Raw genomic sequence first — 20105 nt, forward strand, 5'->3', positions numbered from 1 at the left:
ACACCAGCCTTCCATAGTCTAAGGAAGCCTTAATCACAAAGAACTGTTCTGGAATTCATAGCAAGCTCTCTGAGGTCTGTTAGCCATTTCAATAGTACAGGGAACCCTGACCTTATATTTTTCTAATACTGTCTTTGGATATGCTAATCCCTTTGTTAGAGCTTCACCCATCTGAAGCCGAAATTGTAGGCACCTCAGTAGATATGTCTGTGTATTCAGTGATAAAAGTATAGTGATAGAAAAACCATGAAGAAAAGATATAGAAATTGTGTCTGCTGCTGGAGGATAGGAGGTGCTTTTGAGCTATCTGACTGTACTTTTGGAGAAACCGTAGGAAAGAAGTCCTACAAATCCTGTTCCTTGTTTCTAGAATCATAGCTAACCCTCCCCAAATCAGTTACTTTCTATCCAATTTTTAAAATAGCCAAGGATATAAATTCCTTAATTTTACATACTTTTGTCAGTGTTGAATCATAACTACTTGTCCAAAGGGGGAAAAAAAAGGCTTTCTATCAAAGCAAAATCATTTTTTGTTATTCAAGTCTATTTCCACGTAAAAATGAAGACCAGTTCTAGACAGTATTTTCCTCCCACCAGCCCTCCCAGTGAGGAAAAGATGCTCCTTCTTTATCTCTGAAATAAACTCCCAACTCCACTGGTATTTTTTCCTGGGTTTTATTTCCCAGCCTTTTAATCATTCTAAGTACTTCTCTATATGCGTGAAATGTAGAGGGGAAGAAAGCGTAGCAAAAGCCATCAAACGTTTATGGCAGGACTGAGAGGGAAAGTAAGATATTATATTTGCCCTCAAATATTGACAACTTGCAAATACAGATTGTAGGAGAAACGGTAAATTAAATGAGGCTCAGAAAATGAATCTCCGTGAGGAAAATGATTAAAACCTTGCTAGACTGAATTCTTCAAGGGCAGGGCCTATGTTTTCTTCATCTCTAACTCCCCCACGTTTAGCAGAGTGTCTGGAACATAACAGACATGAGGACCATCTGAAAAGTGGACTTGAACAGATAAACAATATGTTTTAAAGTATAGCAGCCTAAAAATATTCTAAATAGAAGAGTCCCCAGAAAAAATATTGGAAATTAATGGACAGAATACGTTAAAGGACAGTGCAGAAGGAGATACAAGGAAACATAAAAACATGAAATAATGTCATAGGACTAGAGACTTTAGGACTCTTCCCATCTTTAATGGCTCATGGTTCCTTGGCTCTACTTTGAGTTGGGTTGGCCTAAGGGAATCCCTCTGAACATCCTCACTTCCCCATGGCTGTCTCTTCTTGAGCCCCCTCTGAATCATGAAGTATGCACATTATTCTGGGTGAAAGAGCCCTAACATCTTCAACCTGAGGTGCGGCAGTACATACAAATGGTGCTGTTTCTTCCCAAATGTAAAAGCACAACGTCATTGCTCTCTAACCGGAGCTCGGGGTTGACCATCCATGTTTTCCTCTTAGCACAAAATAGAAAGAAGACAAAATTGTATTCAAGACTCATAACTGGCTGTATGTTTTTATTCGTATGCATATGGGTGTGGGAAGTGGCAGACAGGATCGGGGTGGATGAGATTCAGCTACCAACTGGTTGTGGCCCCTGGACAGGTCCCTGAGTCACTCTGGTTCTCTGTCTTCCCGTTAAACTCCAAGATCCCTTCCTGCTTGTATTGCGGATGTCTCTGGAGCTACAAATGGGCACCCAAAGAAGTTGACATCCATCTTGCCGTTTCCCACAGATATCGCTGACACCAGAAGCTGGGAAAGAGAAACTGCCGGAACTCAGGCTGATGAGTCTAGTCCCTCAGCGCTTCCGCGAGCTGCCTGGGGCATCTCTGAAACCGAAAGTGACCTCGCCTACGGAGAAGTGGAGCAAAGATTAGATCTGCTCCAAGAACAGCTTAACAGGTATAAGCAATAGCTAGGCAAAGGGAAAACATAATCCAAGCCCTTAGCTGTGTCTAGCCTTACTCTTTGTAAATAGCAAATTCGTCCTACCATAGATGGCATATACACTTCTTTATACACTTACTTATTTAAAAGAAGACTACAAGTTGACAGAATTATTAATCTGTTTTTCAAAGAGCATTTACTTAGAACGCTTCACACTTTTGGCAGCATGAATCCTATTTTTTCTTTACTTGTCATAAAATTAGTATATATCATCAGCATTGGCTGCCTAAGAAACCTTTTCTTTCCCCTCAAAATAATTCATATTTAGTTTGTTGACTAACACCCTTCCTCTTTCAATCCTCCTTTTGCACTTTTTGGCTGTTCATGGTAACTTAGTTATGTGGTATGGTATTTTTTTAAGAATATTGACAAAATGATTTAAACATTTAGTTTTTCAGCCAACTTGTCAAAAATGTGATTGAGTTAAGAACCCAGATCCTCTCCATTTTCCCTCCATCTTTGATCTCTAACCTTTTAAGATAAAGAATAAATTTTGGTTTTAGGAAGGATGGAACCCCTTAACTGAAATCTACATGGATTCCTTAAAATTAAACTGATCAATGACATTCAGGGAAAAAAAAATAGATGTATAAGCATGATATTGCTTTAGTTGTGTTACATGTGGAAAGTGACCTCGATTCAAGGTAGTTTCCAGGACATCACTGGGCAAGGTATTCCAGTAGTCACAGACCGAAAACTGCATGGATTAAACTAAAATGTTCAAATCACAGGATTTACTAAATCCATTTAAAACACGCAGTGAGTGATGAGGGGCTCCAGATGGGGTAATTAACACATTTCTAATAAGTGCAATCCTGGTAAAAGAACCATACAACCTGTATCCTGATTTATGCAATTATATATATATATATATATACCTCATCAGCCTTCCAGGCTGAAGGTGTGGTTATGAGGACCAGAGTTTAGGTTTGCACAAAAGGGGTCCACAGATAAAAATAATTCCCCAGTGCCAATGACACACTTGCTCTATCACAGACATGTAAGGCCAAGTACACCTGGCCACAGCTGTGGCATTTCAGTTAGCCTGCCGAACAGCCATGTGTTTTATTGGTCTTTATAGGTAAAAAACGTGAGGCGTCAGAAGGAGATTATACTGTGTGTGTGTCACCAGTGGGTGACCAAACTTGGGGGTGGCAGTCATCTACCCAGAGGTGACAGGAGAATAATTTGTTCTTTCCATCTCTTTCCATGTATAAGCCATGCTCTGGTTTGTTACATCATATTTCGATTCTATCTTTGGGATGTCTTGCAGGTTGCTACCATGCTGTGTGTATTTAATGCATCTTATGAATTCTGCCAATGTGTAACAAGCTACTGGCTTTCTTGTTCTCTATACTTACCACATTCTATGAGTTTTGTTTATACTACATAAGCTAGCTATCTATGCTTAATTTTTCTTCTGTGTTTCATCAATGCTGCTTGTAGTTTTATCGCTTTTTTAAATCTTTATGCCCGAATTGAACAGTGTCAGACAATACAGTAAACATAAACATGTATGCACACACACATACATTACCATGAAAGATGAATTAGCAATTAAAGCAGACAAAAGGAATCAGAAAACCTACAAATTTGTAAATTGAAATAAATTTGTATGCCTTAATTCAAACAGAAGTATGACAATACTATATGAATTAAAGATTTAATTTTGTATTTTTTGTTCTCATGCAATTTAATCAAAGTTTAAAAGTTAAAAAACTGAGGTCTATATCCCATTCTCAAGTGCCAAATGAAAGTCTTGTAAAATTGAAACTTATCTGAGAAAATTAAAACAAACTATCATTTACTTAGAGTCAGTAATTCCTAATTAAGGTTTAAGAACTTGACACGATCATACTTATTGCTCAGAGAAGCATATTTAGTTAATTAGTACATTTACTATCTCTCCCTGCTATTTATACCAAGCTACATTGATCTTTTAGCCATAACATATGTCAAAATATACACTGTACACACAAAAGAATTGATAAAAGGGTGATCTCTGAACTTTAACTTCCTTGATTCCTGCCCATTCCTTTATTGTGAAACATATGGTATGCATTCAATTCCTGGAGTAAATGGGAAAATTACTGAATGAATGCATTAATGACAGGGACAGCAGTGATTTCTTCAGCATGATACTCGCACAGCACTTGCAATTGGTTAGCCTAGATAAAGTCGTAACTCTTCTACTTAACTACTAATAGGATGACTAGGTCAGGTCATTTAAATTTCTCCAGCCTCAGTTTCTTTCTTTGACCTATACTGACCTGCATTACTGTTGTAAAGACTAAGGTAATACGTGTGGAGAGTGTATATGCTACAAAATAGAAAGTGCTGTAATTAGGTAAAATATGATTATTTTTTCTGGCTGCATCTGGTCTTCGATTCAGTGCACGGGCTTCTCTCTAGTTGTGGCATGTGGGTTTTCTCTCTCTAGTTGTGGCATGAGGGCTCCAGGGCGTGTGGGCTCAGTAGTTGTGGCGCATGGGCTTACTTGCACCGCAGCATGTGGGATCTTAATCGCCCGACCAGGGATCGAACCCATGTCCCCTGCATTGGAAGGCGGATTCTTTACCACTGGACCACCAGGGAAGCCCCAGTAAAGTATGATTAACAATGAACTTAACTTCTATTATTGATGTTTGTCTGAGTATGTTCTCTTGCTTTTCATATGTTTCTGTGTTTCCTGATTTGGACCTTTCTTCTGGATGAAAATTGAGATTTTTAAGGTTCCCTTGTTGCCTCATCATGGATACCAATCATTGCTGCTAGTGTAAATCAAAGATTACTGAAAATACTTGCCTTTAATGTGTCCTGGGGCTGAAAGTGTAAACTTTTAAGGGCATATACATCCAGGACCCATTTGGCTAGTAACCATACTTTAATACTAATAATTCTTATTACTTTATTACATTAGTTTTAGAATGAATTTTTTATGATACTTTTTTTCACAGCCAAACTGCAACTAAATCTTTTTTGACATGTCCTAGCATCTGTATGTTTTTTAACATAATTATTTTCTTTGACTAACTTCTTCCTATTTAGCTCTGAAATTGTCACAAACATTTTATTGCCTGACTCACCTTAGCCTCTTTTGGGTTTAAAATCCAAAACATTGCATTTTTACTGCGCTGCCATCTCCAAGAACCTCTTACCTCCAGTTTACTCTAGAAGGCAAAAGTATAGAAAACAAGTTTGAAAAGGGGAGCTCAATTTAGACTTCAACTTTGCAGGGTAAGAATCCTGGGACTCTTTCTAGAGTTGGGTCTACTCTGTTTAGCCTCAGTAGTCTGTTCAAATGTAGTAGAACTGTGAATTCTATCCCATTTGTTTCGCCCAAATACACATATTAAGTACACAGTGCAATAAAAACAAATATAAATGGTCCATCTTGAATCGTCCTGGCCGCTGCTGCTTTTCTGCTTTAATGGCCAATTAAACTATATGCAGGGTTAAAAGTTTACCTAAGAAATGTTCTTACATATTTATGTATTATGCCTACAGATATACCTATATCAGGAAATCACTAATTGTTGATCCTAAAGCAGTGCTTCTCAAACTTTAATGTGCTTTCGAATCACCTGGGGATCTTGTTAAAAGGTAGATTCTAAGTCTAGGTCTGGAATCGGCAGAGATTCCACATTCTAACAAGCTCCCAGATTTGACCATGCTTTGCATAGCGAGGCCCTAGAGGATGTAAAAGCTTTCAGTGAGGATTCCATCCCTTGCAGAACTCTGTGCCTGGTACACTGTGGGTCTTTGCATAAGTGAATGAACACATTCATTTTACACAGCTGTATAGCTATGCTGATGTAGGGGAAGAAAAATAAATTTTCCTCTACCTTTCTGCGTTCTTGGCTGAAACCCCTATAATAAAAGACAGATTAATAAGAAAAAAAAAGATAAATTTATTAACATGTGTACCTCACGTACACATGGGAGATACTCAAGGGAAAATTAGTAACTCCCTGAGGTGCCTTAGAACTGAAGATTAAATACCATCTTAACAGGGAAAGGGGCTGGGGGATGTAGGTCTCTTAGAGGAGAATGAATGATCATTAGGAAGGTGAATGGGTCCTTAGAAGAATAGATGGGAGGTATGACAGTTTGTGACAAAGTTTGTCTCAGTGTGATGCCTCTTCTGTGACAAAAGTCGATCTTCCCTGGTTGTTGAAACTCCCAGGGAGGGGATTTATGACAACTGAGTTCCTTCTGGAAGATCTGCCTTTAGGCAGATAAGGGAAGTTCAGAGAAAGCTTTTCCCCACACTTGCTGTTCTCCAAGTGGCTACAGCTCAAAAGAATCAATATGCCAAAGTGGCTTGTTTTGGAGTGGCATATGCCTTCACTGACAAAAAAGTTATAAAATTGAGTTATTCTTTTCTGTTTTAAAGACAAAGCTGGACTTTTTCTAAATTCTCTGTAATTCTTCCAGAGTAGATTACTTGTGTCATTACAAGAGTCCATTCCAATTAAGCTGATAGACCCTAGCCATGAAACATGAAAATACAACCTAAGCATGGTAAAGAAATTCCTCACGAAAGCTCTTTTTTGTTGAATGTTTTGGTCTTTTTGGGCTGCTATAACAAGAATACAATAGACTGGGTGGTTTATAAACAACAGATATTTATTTCTCAGTTCTGCAGACTGGAAAGTTCAAGATCAAACTGCTGGGAGATTTAGTATCTACTGAGAGCCAGCTTCCTGGTTCATAGACGGCTGACTTCTCACTCTGTCCTCACATGGTAGAAGAAGGAAGGGAGCTCTTTGGGGCTCTGGTTTATGAGGCACTAATGCCATTCATGAGGGCTCTACCCTCATGACCTAATTAAATCCCACAGGCCACACCTCTTAATACCATCACATGGGGGGTTAGGATTTCACCATTAGCATTTCAACATAAACATTGAATCCATTGCATTGAACTACCCAAAATATCAGATTACTGGTTAATAAAACCAAACTAAGGTTTGTTTCAAAGTCACTGCAGGAAGAGAGACCACCACCTAGACAGAGTCTGAAGTGTTATCTCAGAAGGGGAAGTCAGAAGTAGGATATTTATAGGATTTTGGAGCCTGGGCCTTTCAAGGTGGGAAACTGAGTGGATCTGGGCAGAGTTCATAATATAATAGTTCAGAATTGATGGACACAGTGAAATGAGGACCTTGAAGCAAGTATGGATAAATAAAATTTGTTTGATTAAGCAAGTTTATTTGTTCAAAAGAGCAGATTGCTGTCTCCAGTGAGTTAATCTATAGAAATTTCCTGAAGGAGTAAAGTTATTTATTCCCTTAGACTTATTTTTCCCAGGCAGAGTTTTCCTGGAACAACTAAGTCATGTTGACAGAGGTGGTCTGCTGTCTTAGCTAAGTCATGTTGACACAGTCTTGTTCTCACCCTGCACCAGCATGTGATGGTCTTGTGTTTGGGAATCCCACTCATGGTAGCATGTTGCTATTACACACTTCCAATAGGTTTTTCCCTCATCGACACTATTCAAATAGATAGAATCTATGAGACAGAGATCCTGTTTCTTGGAGACCCCTGCTGTTTGACAAAGGTTTTGTGAGGACTCAAAATCGTTATCATAATTTTTGACTCTCTATTGGGTCTTGAATCCCATTTGTTGATGAAGCTTTCATTATTCCACTCCCCACGCCCAAAGCCTTTTACATGTAATGTGTAAGCCACTCCCTAAATATTCAATGCTGTTAATGATGGGATAAATTCATACAGAAATATTTACAATGGATGTAGAATTTTCCTTGGGGGCTCAGAGGAGAGAGAAATTAATTCTGAATAAGGGAAGATTTGGGGGTGCAGATAAAAATTTGTGCTGTACCTTGAAGTGTGAAAGAAAAAATTGATGCATAATAAAATAACGAGTCTCCTCTGTTTAGCTGGCACCATAAAAATATTAGATCGGAACAATGGGTAACAAATAGATACATAAACTAGTTGCTAATTCAAATTTTCTTTTTCAGTGTGTGGTTTTGACATTTGCAAGGCACAATCATGTATAATTTATAGCTATTTGTTTAGAAGACGCTAAGCTATATGGCTATATATACCAAATATAGAAAACCTGCACAAATCTTGTGTTATCATGATTCTCAGAAGGAAGTTTTGTAGTGTCAATGTTAAAAACTAAAAGGAAAAAAATGATTTTTTCTCATGTTGTCCAGGTTTATTCTCTTCTCTCTCAAATCAAAGGCTAAGTTCTCTCCACTTTGAATTTCACAGATGCAGCATGTATGTAACTGAGCAAAATTAGTCTATGATTTTAAATTTTTGGTAAGATTTACCTTTTCCTTGTATTTTTCATTGAAACAAAATAGTAAGCACAAATAAGTAAAGAGTTAAAAGAAAAGTTTTCTAAAGAGGCATATGGTCCAAATTTTCTGTTCTTATACCCACAAAATCCTTTTTTAATACTGTTAACACATGCAAAGGAGGGGAATCAGATCCATTGTATTTTGCTATCTTTCCCTTGAATTTTAATTTAAAATGAGAATGAAATTAACAGGCCAGTAGGCTACTTGTGAGCTTTAGGGATAAAAAATGATCAGACTGGTATTTTGCAAGCCAGATGGGTTACAGAAGCAAGTGAACTTTTACGTTTGGTCTGTTTCTTAATTACCAAAGGCTCCAAACTGTAGATGGGAAAGGAATTTAGCATTTGACAGTACTTAACATTAAGGAAAGAATACAATGAATGATATACAATATTTGCTGTTTATAGGAGAGAGGTAAAGTAAAATATAGATAATATAAATTTGGAACACATAAGAAATTATCCACTTGTTGCAGCTATAAGAGAAATGTGCTATGAAATCTTTTTAAACAGTAAATAAAATATTCACAAGAAACTGACCAAAACCTGATAAAAAGCACAGAGAATGACTGATTAAAAATGGATTCTGAATGCGTTTTACATTTTGAAATCTATAAAGCTTAATTGTAAAAATGCAATACAATGTACACTGTGAAAATGTAGCCACTTCAGTCAGCTGTTTCTTTGTTAAGATCAACGAACAGGAAAGCAATGGTCTTTATCAGAGCCATTAGTGGGATATAGAAAGTGAGCATCTCCGTGCTCCCTCTCCTGTCCTTCTTGTTTAAAGCAGGGCCGTAATTCTGTTCTTTGGTGTTGCTGCAATTTTCTCAAATGCTTTGCAATCCTGGACAGTTTTAGGACTGTCTTCCCCCATTTCTGTCTGTCCTGCAGACTTGAATCCCAAATGACTGCAGACGTCCAGACCATCTTACAGCTGCTGCAGAAACAAACCACTGTGGTCCCCCCAGCCTACAGTATGGTAACTACAGGAACAGAGTATCAGAGACCCGTCATCCGCCTGATGAGAACCAGTCATCCGGTAGCATCCATCAAGACGGATCGAAGTTTCAGTCCTTCCTCACAAGTGAGTACAGATAGCATATAACCAAGAGTGTCTCTCCAAGTGTGTTTCCAGGGACCACCTGAATCAGAATCACCTGGGCTGCAGTGGAAAATACAGATTCTCATCCCCATCTCTGTTTTTTCTCAACTAGAACATCTGGGAATGAGCCCTGTAATCTCCATCTTAAACAAGCTCCCCAACCCCGACCTTCACCCTTGATTCTTTTGCTCATTTAAACTTTGGGAACAATGGACCTAGAAGAATGATCTTAAAATACTAGTATTTTTTTTTTAAAGAAAAAGCTTTTTTTTCAAATATCAATCTACTTAAGTTTATAAGTGGTAGAGCTTTGAAAGCTAAGTATTAGCCCTGGGTCCAAAAAATGCTTCAAATAAAGGTTTGTAATTTGCTCTAGTGACAAGAGGCACCCTTGAGCAGGGTCTCAGGAAGGAAGGGGCAGAGAAATAGCAGCAATAACAAGCAATAGCAAGACCTGAGATCCAAGTGTAATCAGACTAGTAACCACATCTGTGCCCCACCCATCACCAGTGAGCTCTAAACTTTTCTCACCTTGGTGATGGTAAGAGGAATGTTAGTGTCCTTATCTTTCCTCTGAAGTCCTGTGACGAACCCTTTGAATTATGTTAATATGAAAAGTCCAACTCCTTTGGAATTCTATTTTGGGAATCATTCTTAATTACTTAAACACTGTGGCCAAACTGGACCTAAGAACAATGATTTAAACAAGAATTTACAGAACTATCTTGTAAAAACTTTTTTAGAAGTTTGGGAATTGAGTGCAAAATGCTCTGGGGAATGAAACTATATTAATAGCACGAGGTAATGTGACTGAAGGAAAATAATGCAATTTTTCTAAAATATGAAAGCATAATTTATCTCGAGTTTTGAATGGCTGGGAAACATGCAAAACCATGTACTTTGTTTTTTGCTTTCAGTGGATTTAGATAATATTTTCTGCCAAGGGATGGGTGATTTTCCTTCCTTTCTTTTTTCTTTCTCCTTGTTCTCCAAATGTACTCACCCAATGACCCACATTTTTGATCCCAGTTTTGTTGGGAATTTTGAATTAAAACGCATCTGGAAAACTCAATGTGAAATATTGTGTTTAAAATAATAATAATAATAATCTGATATGGCTTCGAAGTAAAATTAAAGATCTTGGAATGGTTATATAGGATTATCTAAACTGATACCTGACCTTCAGTATCTTGACCCACCTTTGAGAGGGAAAGATTGGTTAATACCACTAATCAAATACAGATTTATGGAAAAAGAAAACATGTTTAGATTTCATGAGTGTCATTTTAGAAGTACATCCAAATGAATTATAAAAGCATGTTTTCTTCTCTTTTCTTTCTATCAGTGTCCTGAATTTCTAGACCTTGAAAAATCTAAACTTAAATCCAAAGAACCCCTCTCAAGTGGGGTGCATCTGAACACAGCTTCGGAAGACAACTTGACTTCACTTTTAAAACAAGACAGTGATCTCTCTTTAGAGCTTCACCCCCCGAGGCAAAGAAAAACTTGCCTTCATCCAATTAGGCATCCTTCTTTGACAGATTCATCCCTAAGCACTGTAGGAATCTTGGGTCTTCATAGGCATGTTTCTGATCCTGGTCTTCCGGGGAAATAATCATTTTGTACTATTTATTCCACATACAATGTAAGTGCTTTTAATGGCTGATTTCCTTTTTTGTATTTAAATCCTCTCTACTTGACTCAGGGGCTCACAAGTTACCATTATATGCAAAAGTACTGTATATTTTCCTAAATTGAAGCTTGTAAGGTAAAATTGAGCAGTTAGGATGTAAATATATCTATGAACTCTTTCGTTCCAAATGTTAAAACTGCCAGCATCTCAAGGCACCTCATTTTTTATTTTTATTTTTTAAATCACGTGCATGTTAGGAAACTCCAATTTCTCTTGCATGGAGACTCCTAGTTACTGCTTTTACTAAACCCATACTTTGTTATGAAAATGCCTTCCAAGCGAATAAGAAAGCAAAGGATAAAATTGTTCATGGATGCAACTCAGATGATCCTCAACTCATGGAAGTTCAAGGGGGAGATAGGGAACCTTGTCACTTTTGAGGACAGATACCCTTCTGGATTGAGATGTTTATAGTAAATTACATTCATTCCCGCACGCTAAAAAATATATAGTTTTAGAGTTATAAATCTCTGACAGTAGAGGAAACCGTCTCCAAATACATGAATATAGGCCAGCTTTAATGAGGACAAAAAGGCCTTTCTATTTAAAATTCTGTCTCTAACTGAATTCACAAACTCCCTAAAATATTTTCCACTGGCATGTTTCCTTGAATGCTCAGAAACAAGTTTCTCTAATTTTTCTTTTTCTTTGGTGGCGGGGGTGGGGTGGGAGGGATTCTTCTTCAGAACTGCTAAAGTGCTACAGACGCAAACTGATATCCACAGCTTTCTTCTGACTTATATTTTAGGGCAATCCTGAATTTGATCAAAAGAGTTTATTGACGCACATTGTTTTCTTCCCCCCAAAACGTACAATTTTAGTGGATTTGTGTGGCGAAACTAGCTTCCATGAAGTATATGCCGTGCTATGGCTTTCTAATCCCGCTGTAAAAGAACAACGTGCATTTACCTACATATAAAGAAAATGCACAAACCAGCAGAAAAATTTAATTTTATTTGGTTACTCAAATACATTTGCTAATCAAAGATTAAATGAAAATCTATCCTGTATGGATTGGACTCCAGAATATCAGAATATACCATGGAATATATTTTAATATATTCGACTGTTAGATTATTTTGGGGGAGTGGTGGTATATGCCTCTCATAAAATCAGGGTACAGAAAAATTGCAAGCTAATTTAAGATTCTGATTAGTCAAATTCTAGTTGAGAAATTTTATTTTTCAATTCATTTGAATACAATTTTTAACTTATTATGGACTGGCCCATTGTATCCTCTCCTTCTGAACAAAATTGTGAAAATCCTTCAAAGTTTCTTTATCCTTTACTAATTTTTATACTCACATATATTTTTAAAGAGACATTATATCTGTATACATTATTAAATGGATTAATATCTATCCCTCCAGGATAGAAATATAATCTATTGACTTACTTTTACCTTTGACACTAGAATATTAGTTTCAGATACAAGCAATTTATTTAAATTTACAAAAAACTTTGCACTACTTAAAATATGATTAAAGCGACCTTAAATTACTCCATATATGTTTTTTAATGGTTCCATAAATTGCTAATCTGTAGGGGGATGCGATCTGTAGGCACAGGCATGTTCTTATCCCTGCTAAATTTGTGCAGACAAAAACATTAACGATCAAGTACACATGACAGAATGACCAGTCAATTCAATAGAAGTATAATAACCCTAACCAGCTTTCCCAACCATTTGGTGTTATGCAGATAGAAATTTAGGGACTAACCAATGCTTTCTTTTCCTCATTCAACAAACTTTTATGGGTACCTAGCAGGGAAGAGAGAAATGGCTGCCTCTGATTCAGAGGCCAACTTAGGGATTTTACTTCCATATTTAGGCAGATCTTTGCAGCTGCAACAAGTTTCGTAAGGATTGTCAGTCCACGCTCCAGAGAAATTCAGAATGAATTCACCAGAGGATGTTCATTTGTAGAAGGAGAGGATTTGGCAGGTGAGGAATTTAGATCTGATTGTTTGATTAGTGAACGCTTCAGCTGCAACATTTGGTATGACATGCATAAAATTCAGCCTTCCACACATAGTCTCTATACTTCTTTATAAAAACTAAGCACGAAGAAATAGGAAGATGGGGACGGGTGTGCAAGCATCCAGATTTTTAAATTCTAGTATAACATAAACCTTTTTTGTTCTTAATTCCTCAACATAAAAGAATTGCTTGATAGAATCTCAGAGAGTTGGACAGGATTAGGAAGGCCCATTCCTACAGGATATTAGCTTTAAAAGAGCCCAAGCAGTATAAAGATGTGGTGAGTCAGGCATAAAAGTCAGAAGACTTAGTAGCTACAATGACTTAAACCAAAGGAATTATCTTAATTTACAAGATTCATCCTCTTGTCCTAGCCGAATATCTATCTAATGCCTGAAGTCACTGTCACTTTCCCCATGGGCGGTAGCAAAAACAGTCTGAGCCCTCCATCTTGGGACCCTGCTGAGAGCCAGGTTTCACTGCTGTAGGTTTAACAGCAGTATAGCAACCGCTCTCCTTCTAGGTAATTAAAAGCACTAACATAATTCTTTTTGCCTTCCACCTAAAAATAATCTTAATATTTATATTAATATAAATATTTATATTTAAAATAATATATAATATTAATATTTAGGTCTCCAGGCCTAAATAAAATGACATCTAATATCTAAAGTTTATTTGGGTTAGATGTTTTCTGATGGTATTATTTGCTAGGCAGAGATCTGAAAGACTTATCAGATCTTATCCTCCTATAGAGGAGTCCCATACTCTTAATTAGTTGAGAAAACCAGGAATGAAAAACGCTGAAGCAATGTCCTTGTAGGGTTTTTAAATAATCACTCATTCAACAAACGTGGGAAGGTAGGGGCACATCTGGGACAGTACAGTTTCTTAAGTCTATTATAATGGGTTGGTCATCAGAGTTGAACTTTCTGACTCTTCTAGTCAGAACGTAAGGAAACCGAATCAGGCCATAGTAGAATTTGGTGTCAGGTTTAATGTGTATATGAGGGTTTAATGTATGTTACTCACAAGGTCCTTTTGGAGGTTGATCTTTAGCAGTGGTTCTCAAATACTTAAAAGAACAAAGTCCTAATACAAATGTTATTTTAAAATCCCATCATATATTATCTAAGGAAAAAATTGATCACCTGATCTGCCTATCTAAAATAAGAATTATTAACAATAGTATCTTTCCTCTGAATGCCTTTCATGGTTAAAAAAAGGAATCTGGTAGAACTAGTTACTAAAAGTGAATTGGAGTTTTTCAAATGGGTTATCCATGGTTAAAACCAAAAGTAGATCAATTATTTAAGTGGATTTCTAACTGTAAATTAAAATGTTTATAAATTACAAAAAAAATTTAAATGTTATTCGATTTCTAATCACATTTTTTGCAGTAAAACAAATGTGTCTATCATGTGAGTTCAAAGAGGCACCTGAAAGACAGGATGATGATATCCTTAAGGGCGGCCCTCGAATTAGCTGCACTAGCTCCAACTACCTGGGAACTTGTTAGAAACATATTTTTGGGCGTCACCCATACCTATTAAATCAGAAGCTTTGGGGGTGGGGCCAGTAATCACATTATAACAAGCCCTTCTCCATACGATTCTGATTCTGATGCACGTGAACACTTTGAGAATCACCCATGCAGGGTTCTGTGGTCAGACCAACTTGGGTCTCAGCATGAGTTCTTCCATTAATAGCTGTGTGACCCTGAGCAAGTTAATTAACCTCCCTGAGTCTTTTTCCAGAGATAATGGTACCTGCCCTGAAGACACCTGAGGAGGAAATGAGATAACATATAGGAAAGTGCCTGGCACATGGTAGGTGCTCAAAAATGCTAGATTCTTTGGCTCTCATCCAGGAACATAACATTATGTTCAATCAGGAAAACAAACAATTTTCCACAATTTAGCTTTTGCCCAACGTGCAATGTCTCCAACTAAATAGCTGTTACCGAGACTAAAGTTTTCGATTCAGAAAAACTCAAGTGTAGCTATTGGTGTCTCTCTCCTAATTGTATTTTGCACTATTAGGTTTATAGCTTTAAAGTAATACTATTCACAATAATAATTGTGAGACTATGAATCTCATCTTTACAAACATCTCTACTCTGAGTGATGTTAAATGCCAAGTGGGCAAAGATGATCTGCTGAATTCAGTATAACTAGAATGTATTCCGTGAAGACTGGCTCACTAAGGAAGGCTCTTTACATCCATGATAGTTCCCAAATGGATATTTAAAAATAATTTTCAAAGTACAATTTTGGAAGAAAATAGTGTTTTTTCAGAAAATAGAATTTCACAGTTGTAATGGCTCTTTTCAGGCATCTAGGCCCACTCCCTCATGGCACAGACATTACATTACACAGACGTAGCCTGCCTAAGCTCTAGCGTGCAGTGGTAGCAACGGCAAGAGACTCAGTGTGGTAAGCCTGAATTCAGATCCTACCTCCTCTACTCACTGTCAAGACAGACCCTCAGTGAGCCCCAGTATCCAAAACTATAAAAATGAGACAACATCTTAAATATCTTGAAGGGGTGTTGAGGGGTCTCTGAAATATATTTGCAGAAGTGCTTTGTAAACCACAAGGCACCGTAAAACTATAAGATCATCGTGTGACTTATGCATCATCACAAAGGTGGTGGTCTTGTGGTACCAGTGCAGTAGCACTACTTGTCTTCTAAAAACCTTTCAGTGCTCTTTCCCCTGCCTGACACTGCCTGCATTTAACCTTTATGACAAAAATCTATAAGGTGTTTCTCACACAACTCTCAAAGATGCATCTGGTCAGAGGAGAATGCCAGCATTAGGGAAGCTTCCTCTGCCATAGCACCCCAATATTTGTCAAATATTACATTTGTCCAAGATCCATAAAATTACATTTACATTGCAATTGTTTTCTAGGTATGCAATAGCGTCCCCTTCTCCCTCTCACCTGTTTTCATTTAAAGGTGTTTTTCTTGTGGTTCTCGTTAACTTACTATGCAGTGATGTCAACCTTTTAAAAACTAAATGGATTGTGTTTTTAAATGCTTTATAAAGCATTAGGTATTGTGAGTGATCAGTGCCCAAGCTTACAATAATTCATTACATGCTCTTGTGGTACAAATACCCTTTAAGAATATGCAATACACAAAAGACATGAATTATTAATAACTATTAATAATTGACAGCATAAAAGAAATTATTACAAGGCTTATGTAAACTATTAAATGGGGGTTGAGAGAGATGTCTAAAATTTATTTAAAACTGACACATTATTACTATGAATAGAATAACACATCTCGAGGAATGCAATGTTAAGAACACAGAACCATAAAACTGACCAATTGCATTGTTCTTCCAATCATAATCCAACTTTTAAGTGAGAATACCAAGAATTAATACAGAAATGCTCCCAATAGAATATTTTTATTTTGAGAAGTGGCAATATTAACATGGTTATTTTTGAAAAGCTAGTATCAAAACCCAGATGAATTACTGAATTGCAGTCATGACATCTGTGACTTACATTCATTCATTTATATTTTGAGAGACACAAAATAATTTAGCACAGCTGTGGTTTTAAAGTACTATATGTCTTACCTATGTTCTTTGTACTTCCACTGTCTGTATATTAATGGTGTTTTTAAGTTGAAAATAATCAAATAATCACAACTGTTAACATTTAAACTGTATTTTTTAATACTGACAATATATTGTTTGAGTATTTGAGAAAATTCCACACAATTCCATCATTCTTATGTTATTTAGGTGTAAAATTCAAAGATCAGTAATCTTATAATTAACTCCTCCAAAGAGCCTCATCAAAATGGCCCTGTAATTACAATAGCACTGAAATAATATGGTACTTTTTCCAAATATTAAGGAAATAGGATAAAAATATTGGGGGATCCCTAGTTTTTAATCTCCTAGGCACCTGCCAATTTTAATTAAAGGCATATTACCTATTTTTAGCTGAAATTTGTGTTCTATACTTTTGTTAGGAATATGTATACCAGAATGTTTGCCAGTTAAAAAATAATACATTTCAAACAGTAATGTGTGTAATTACTTGAAAACGTCAGTCATCTGATATAAAGAAGCTCGCTCACATTGGTTAAGTAGTAGTACTTTGGAATGCTTTAAACATAATGAAACAATCTACCAAAACACGTATATTTCCTAGTCTTTATGCACATAGCGTAGCATGAAATCATGATGCTTTTGAAATACTCTGTGCAGAAATATTTATTTTTTAGCAAATATTTTCTTCAAAGATTGGTATGTGATATTGACAGTGTAATCTACTTGCACAACTAGTTTTGCAATAACCTTCCACAAATAACTGTAAATAAGAAAACTGTAAATTTCATGTAAAAATGGTTGCAAATTTTTGGTAGCTAAAAGTGTACAAGTTGTATTGAAAATATAGTATATATACATAATTTAAGAATGAAGCATATAATTTCTGATCTATTTATACATGAAAATTCAAGAATTTGTAAAAGAAATTATTTTGGGGAAAAAGAAAGTAAATCTCATTAGCTACTTAGGATACTTTTATTAGAGAAGCCAACTCTTTCCAACATTTTGCTAGGTACAGTGATAGATACAGGCATGGTGGTGCTGATGTATTTCACAAAATCACATAATTGTAACAGTGCTACAGTTTTACTGAGTTCCACTGAGGCGCTAGTAAGCTGGACTGAGTGGTAAAAAGCATTAAATCTCAAATTAAAGAAACATAAAAACACTGCACTTTTTGCCTCTTGAGAACACAACAGTAACTTACTAAAACATTTATTGTTTGATTATTTAAAATTTTTGATGGCTAATCAGGCTTTAATTTACATGTGAGACAAAGTTTTTCATAATGTATGCTTGATACATATTTTTCATCTAGAATGAAAACACTGGGATATTATTTTCATTTGCCTAAGTTTCATACATTCTTAATTCTTCCCCTGGAATCATTTATCTATTACTTTTTAAAACATCAAACTATCTTCAAAGAAAACTTTTAAATAAAATTGGTTAATCATAATATGGCATGTTTTAAGCTAAGGGCTGTTTAGTCTGTTTAAGGTTGAGAATACCTACCATTCATTTTTAACGTTTAAAAAACCAAGAGAACATTCCCTACTTGATAAATTAAAAATGAAATCAGAGTAGCAGAAAGCACTGCATTGATATCTACAAGTGAAGCTGATTAGAAAATAAGTATCAAAGTATGAAAAAGCAAAATATTTAAAAACTTAGTCTCTTGCCTTAAGATAAATTGGGGGTAATGCATTTAGATAGCTTTGGGCAATTAAATATGTATCCACAAGTTCAATTAATCAGAAAATCATTTTTAAATGGCCTATAATTTTCAAAAGAATATGGATCTTTAATTAGTATGTTTCTAGAACATCCATACTAGCAATGTTCAGGTTATCCTTTGCAATTTCAGTAATCATAACAAGATAAAACGTGATTAAATACAGTCAACTAAAATGCAAATGACTATATGTGTATATCTGTAAAGTACATATTCATATTTTTACGCTTATGGGAAAAGGTTGCACCCACACCCACACACACACAGTATCAGAAGGGGTACTAATTCCTGGCATACTTGTCTCTGAATATAGGTATTAAATGACCTAGACCAATTCTTCTCACTCCCTGTAAGATTTCCAAATTGCCACCATCTCTGATGTTGCAGAAGGGGCACACCTAAAAACGTAAGTAGCACATAGGCAAGGAGCCTACTCATTCCCTCTGTGGTACATCATAGCAGCACAGAAGTGCCACCAAGGTCTACTTACTATATATTCAGATATAGAAGCACATCTGAGCTTTGAATGCTCAAAATGTAATACACAAAGCTGCATATTACCAAGCTACATGGGTAAAACGAATGTTAAGTAATCTAAGGCTCTTTTCTTTACTATATGTTTTTTAAAATAAGTAGAAAAAGACATGGCAAGAAACAAAAACGCAGGTTTCCCAGCATTCAAATACTGAGCTGATAGTGAGACAGAGAAATTTTTCATAACTTTCCCAGTTTTCTGGCGAGTAGTTTTGTGCTCAGAATCCTAAGTTACAGGACAATTTGAATTCAATATGGACATATGTGATGTTATGATCTTATTCTAGACTACAAATTATCTGAACAGTAGTCATTTAAAATCCTGCCTGCATTCATCACTATAATAACAGAAGTTCTAAATATTTATTTTTTCTTTGTATCATCTAATATTATTATGAAGTCAAGATATACTCTTAGATGATAACTTAGCATTGTACATTTATTTCAAAATGCTTAATTTGCTATGAAAATGATTTGATTAAGACCAACAAAAATGTGATCTTTTAATACAAGTTTCAAAGTAATCAAACACCCATGGTTGCATTTTAAAGTTTAAAAGAAAAATATGCTAACCTGAAAAATGTATTGAATTTTACTCACTAGATTTAATTTACCAGATTTTGACAAATCTATTCCTATTAATTTCTCAGAAAACTGCTACAAAGAAAACATATCATTTATGAGTCTGTCGAACATAAAAGGACAAAGAAAAACACACTTCTGACAAATAGTATTTCTTTTGTTTGTCATTTAGTAATGCCATAACAGGTGAACGTGATTTGTATATTTAAAGAAATCATCACAAATTAATTTTTTTATGTTAATTACACAGATTTTAACTACATTGATAAATTTTACTTTCTTCCAGGGTAAATGCCTTTTCTGGAAATAAACATATCACTTGACTTTTTTTTATTACTTTTTGTTTCTGAATTCATGCTTGATAGATCAATTGAGCGCAGTCCTTGAAATAACATTTAAAGTGGACCAAATTAAGATTCCAATAGTGTTAATCTCCCCTTGATGTAATTTAAAATGTGTAAACTGCCACTCGAAATAGAAGTGTAATTCCTGACCTTTAATCATTTGGCAGTCTTTTAGGCATAGGTGAATTACTGCACTGTTATTTGAACTGAAGCATCTCATAATATATATGTAACAGATTTTGTATGATGCAAAAC

The 20105-nt window shown here is 35.8% G+C and overlaps 1 protein-coding gene across 1 annotated transcript in view; it reads left to right on the top strand.

Moving 5' to 3' along the window:
- KCNH7 (potassium voltage-gated channel subfamily H member 7) overlaps window positions 1–11663 on the top strand; it is a 451727-nt gene extending 440064 nt beyond the window's left edge. Inside the window, exons 14-16 of the mRNA XM_027129726.1 lie at window positions 1750–1918; window positions 9194–9386; window positions 10750–11663. Coding sequence (XP_026985527.1) covers window positions 1750–1918; window positions 9194–9386; window positions 10750–11019 — 632 coding nt within the window. The 3' untranslated portion in view covers window positions 11020–11663. The remainder of the gene's footprint in view (window positions 1–1749; window positions 1919–9193; window positions 9387–10749) is intronic.
- The last annotated feature ends 8442 nt before the right edge of the window (window positions 11664–20105 follow it).

This window comes from Aethalodelphis obliquidens, unplaced genomic scaffold (assembly GCF_003676395.1).
Source record: "Aethalodelphis obliquidens isolate GAN/ISIS:26980383/991018 unplaced genomic scaffold, ASM367639v1 scaffold2, whole genome shotgun sequence".
NCBI classification, from domain to species: Eukaryota; Metazoa; Chordata; class Mammalia; order Artiodactyla; family Delphinidae; genus Aethalodelphis; species Aethalodelphis obliquidens.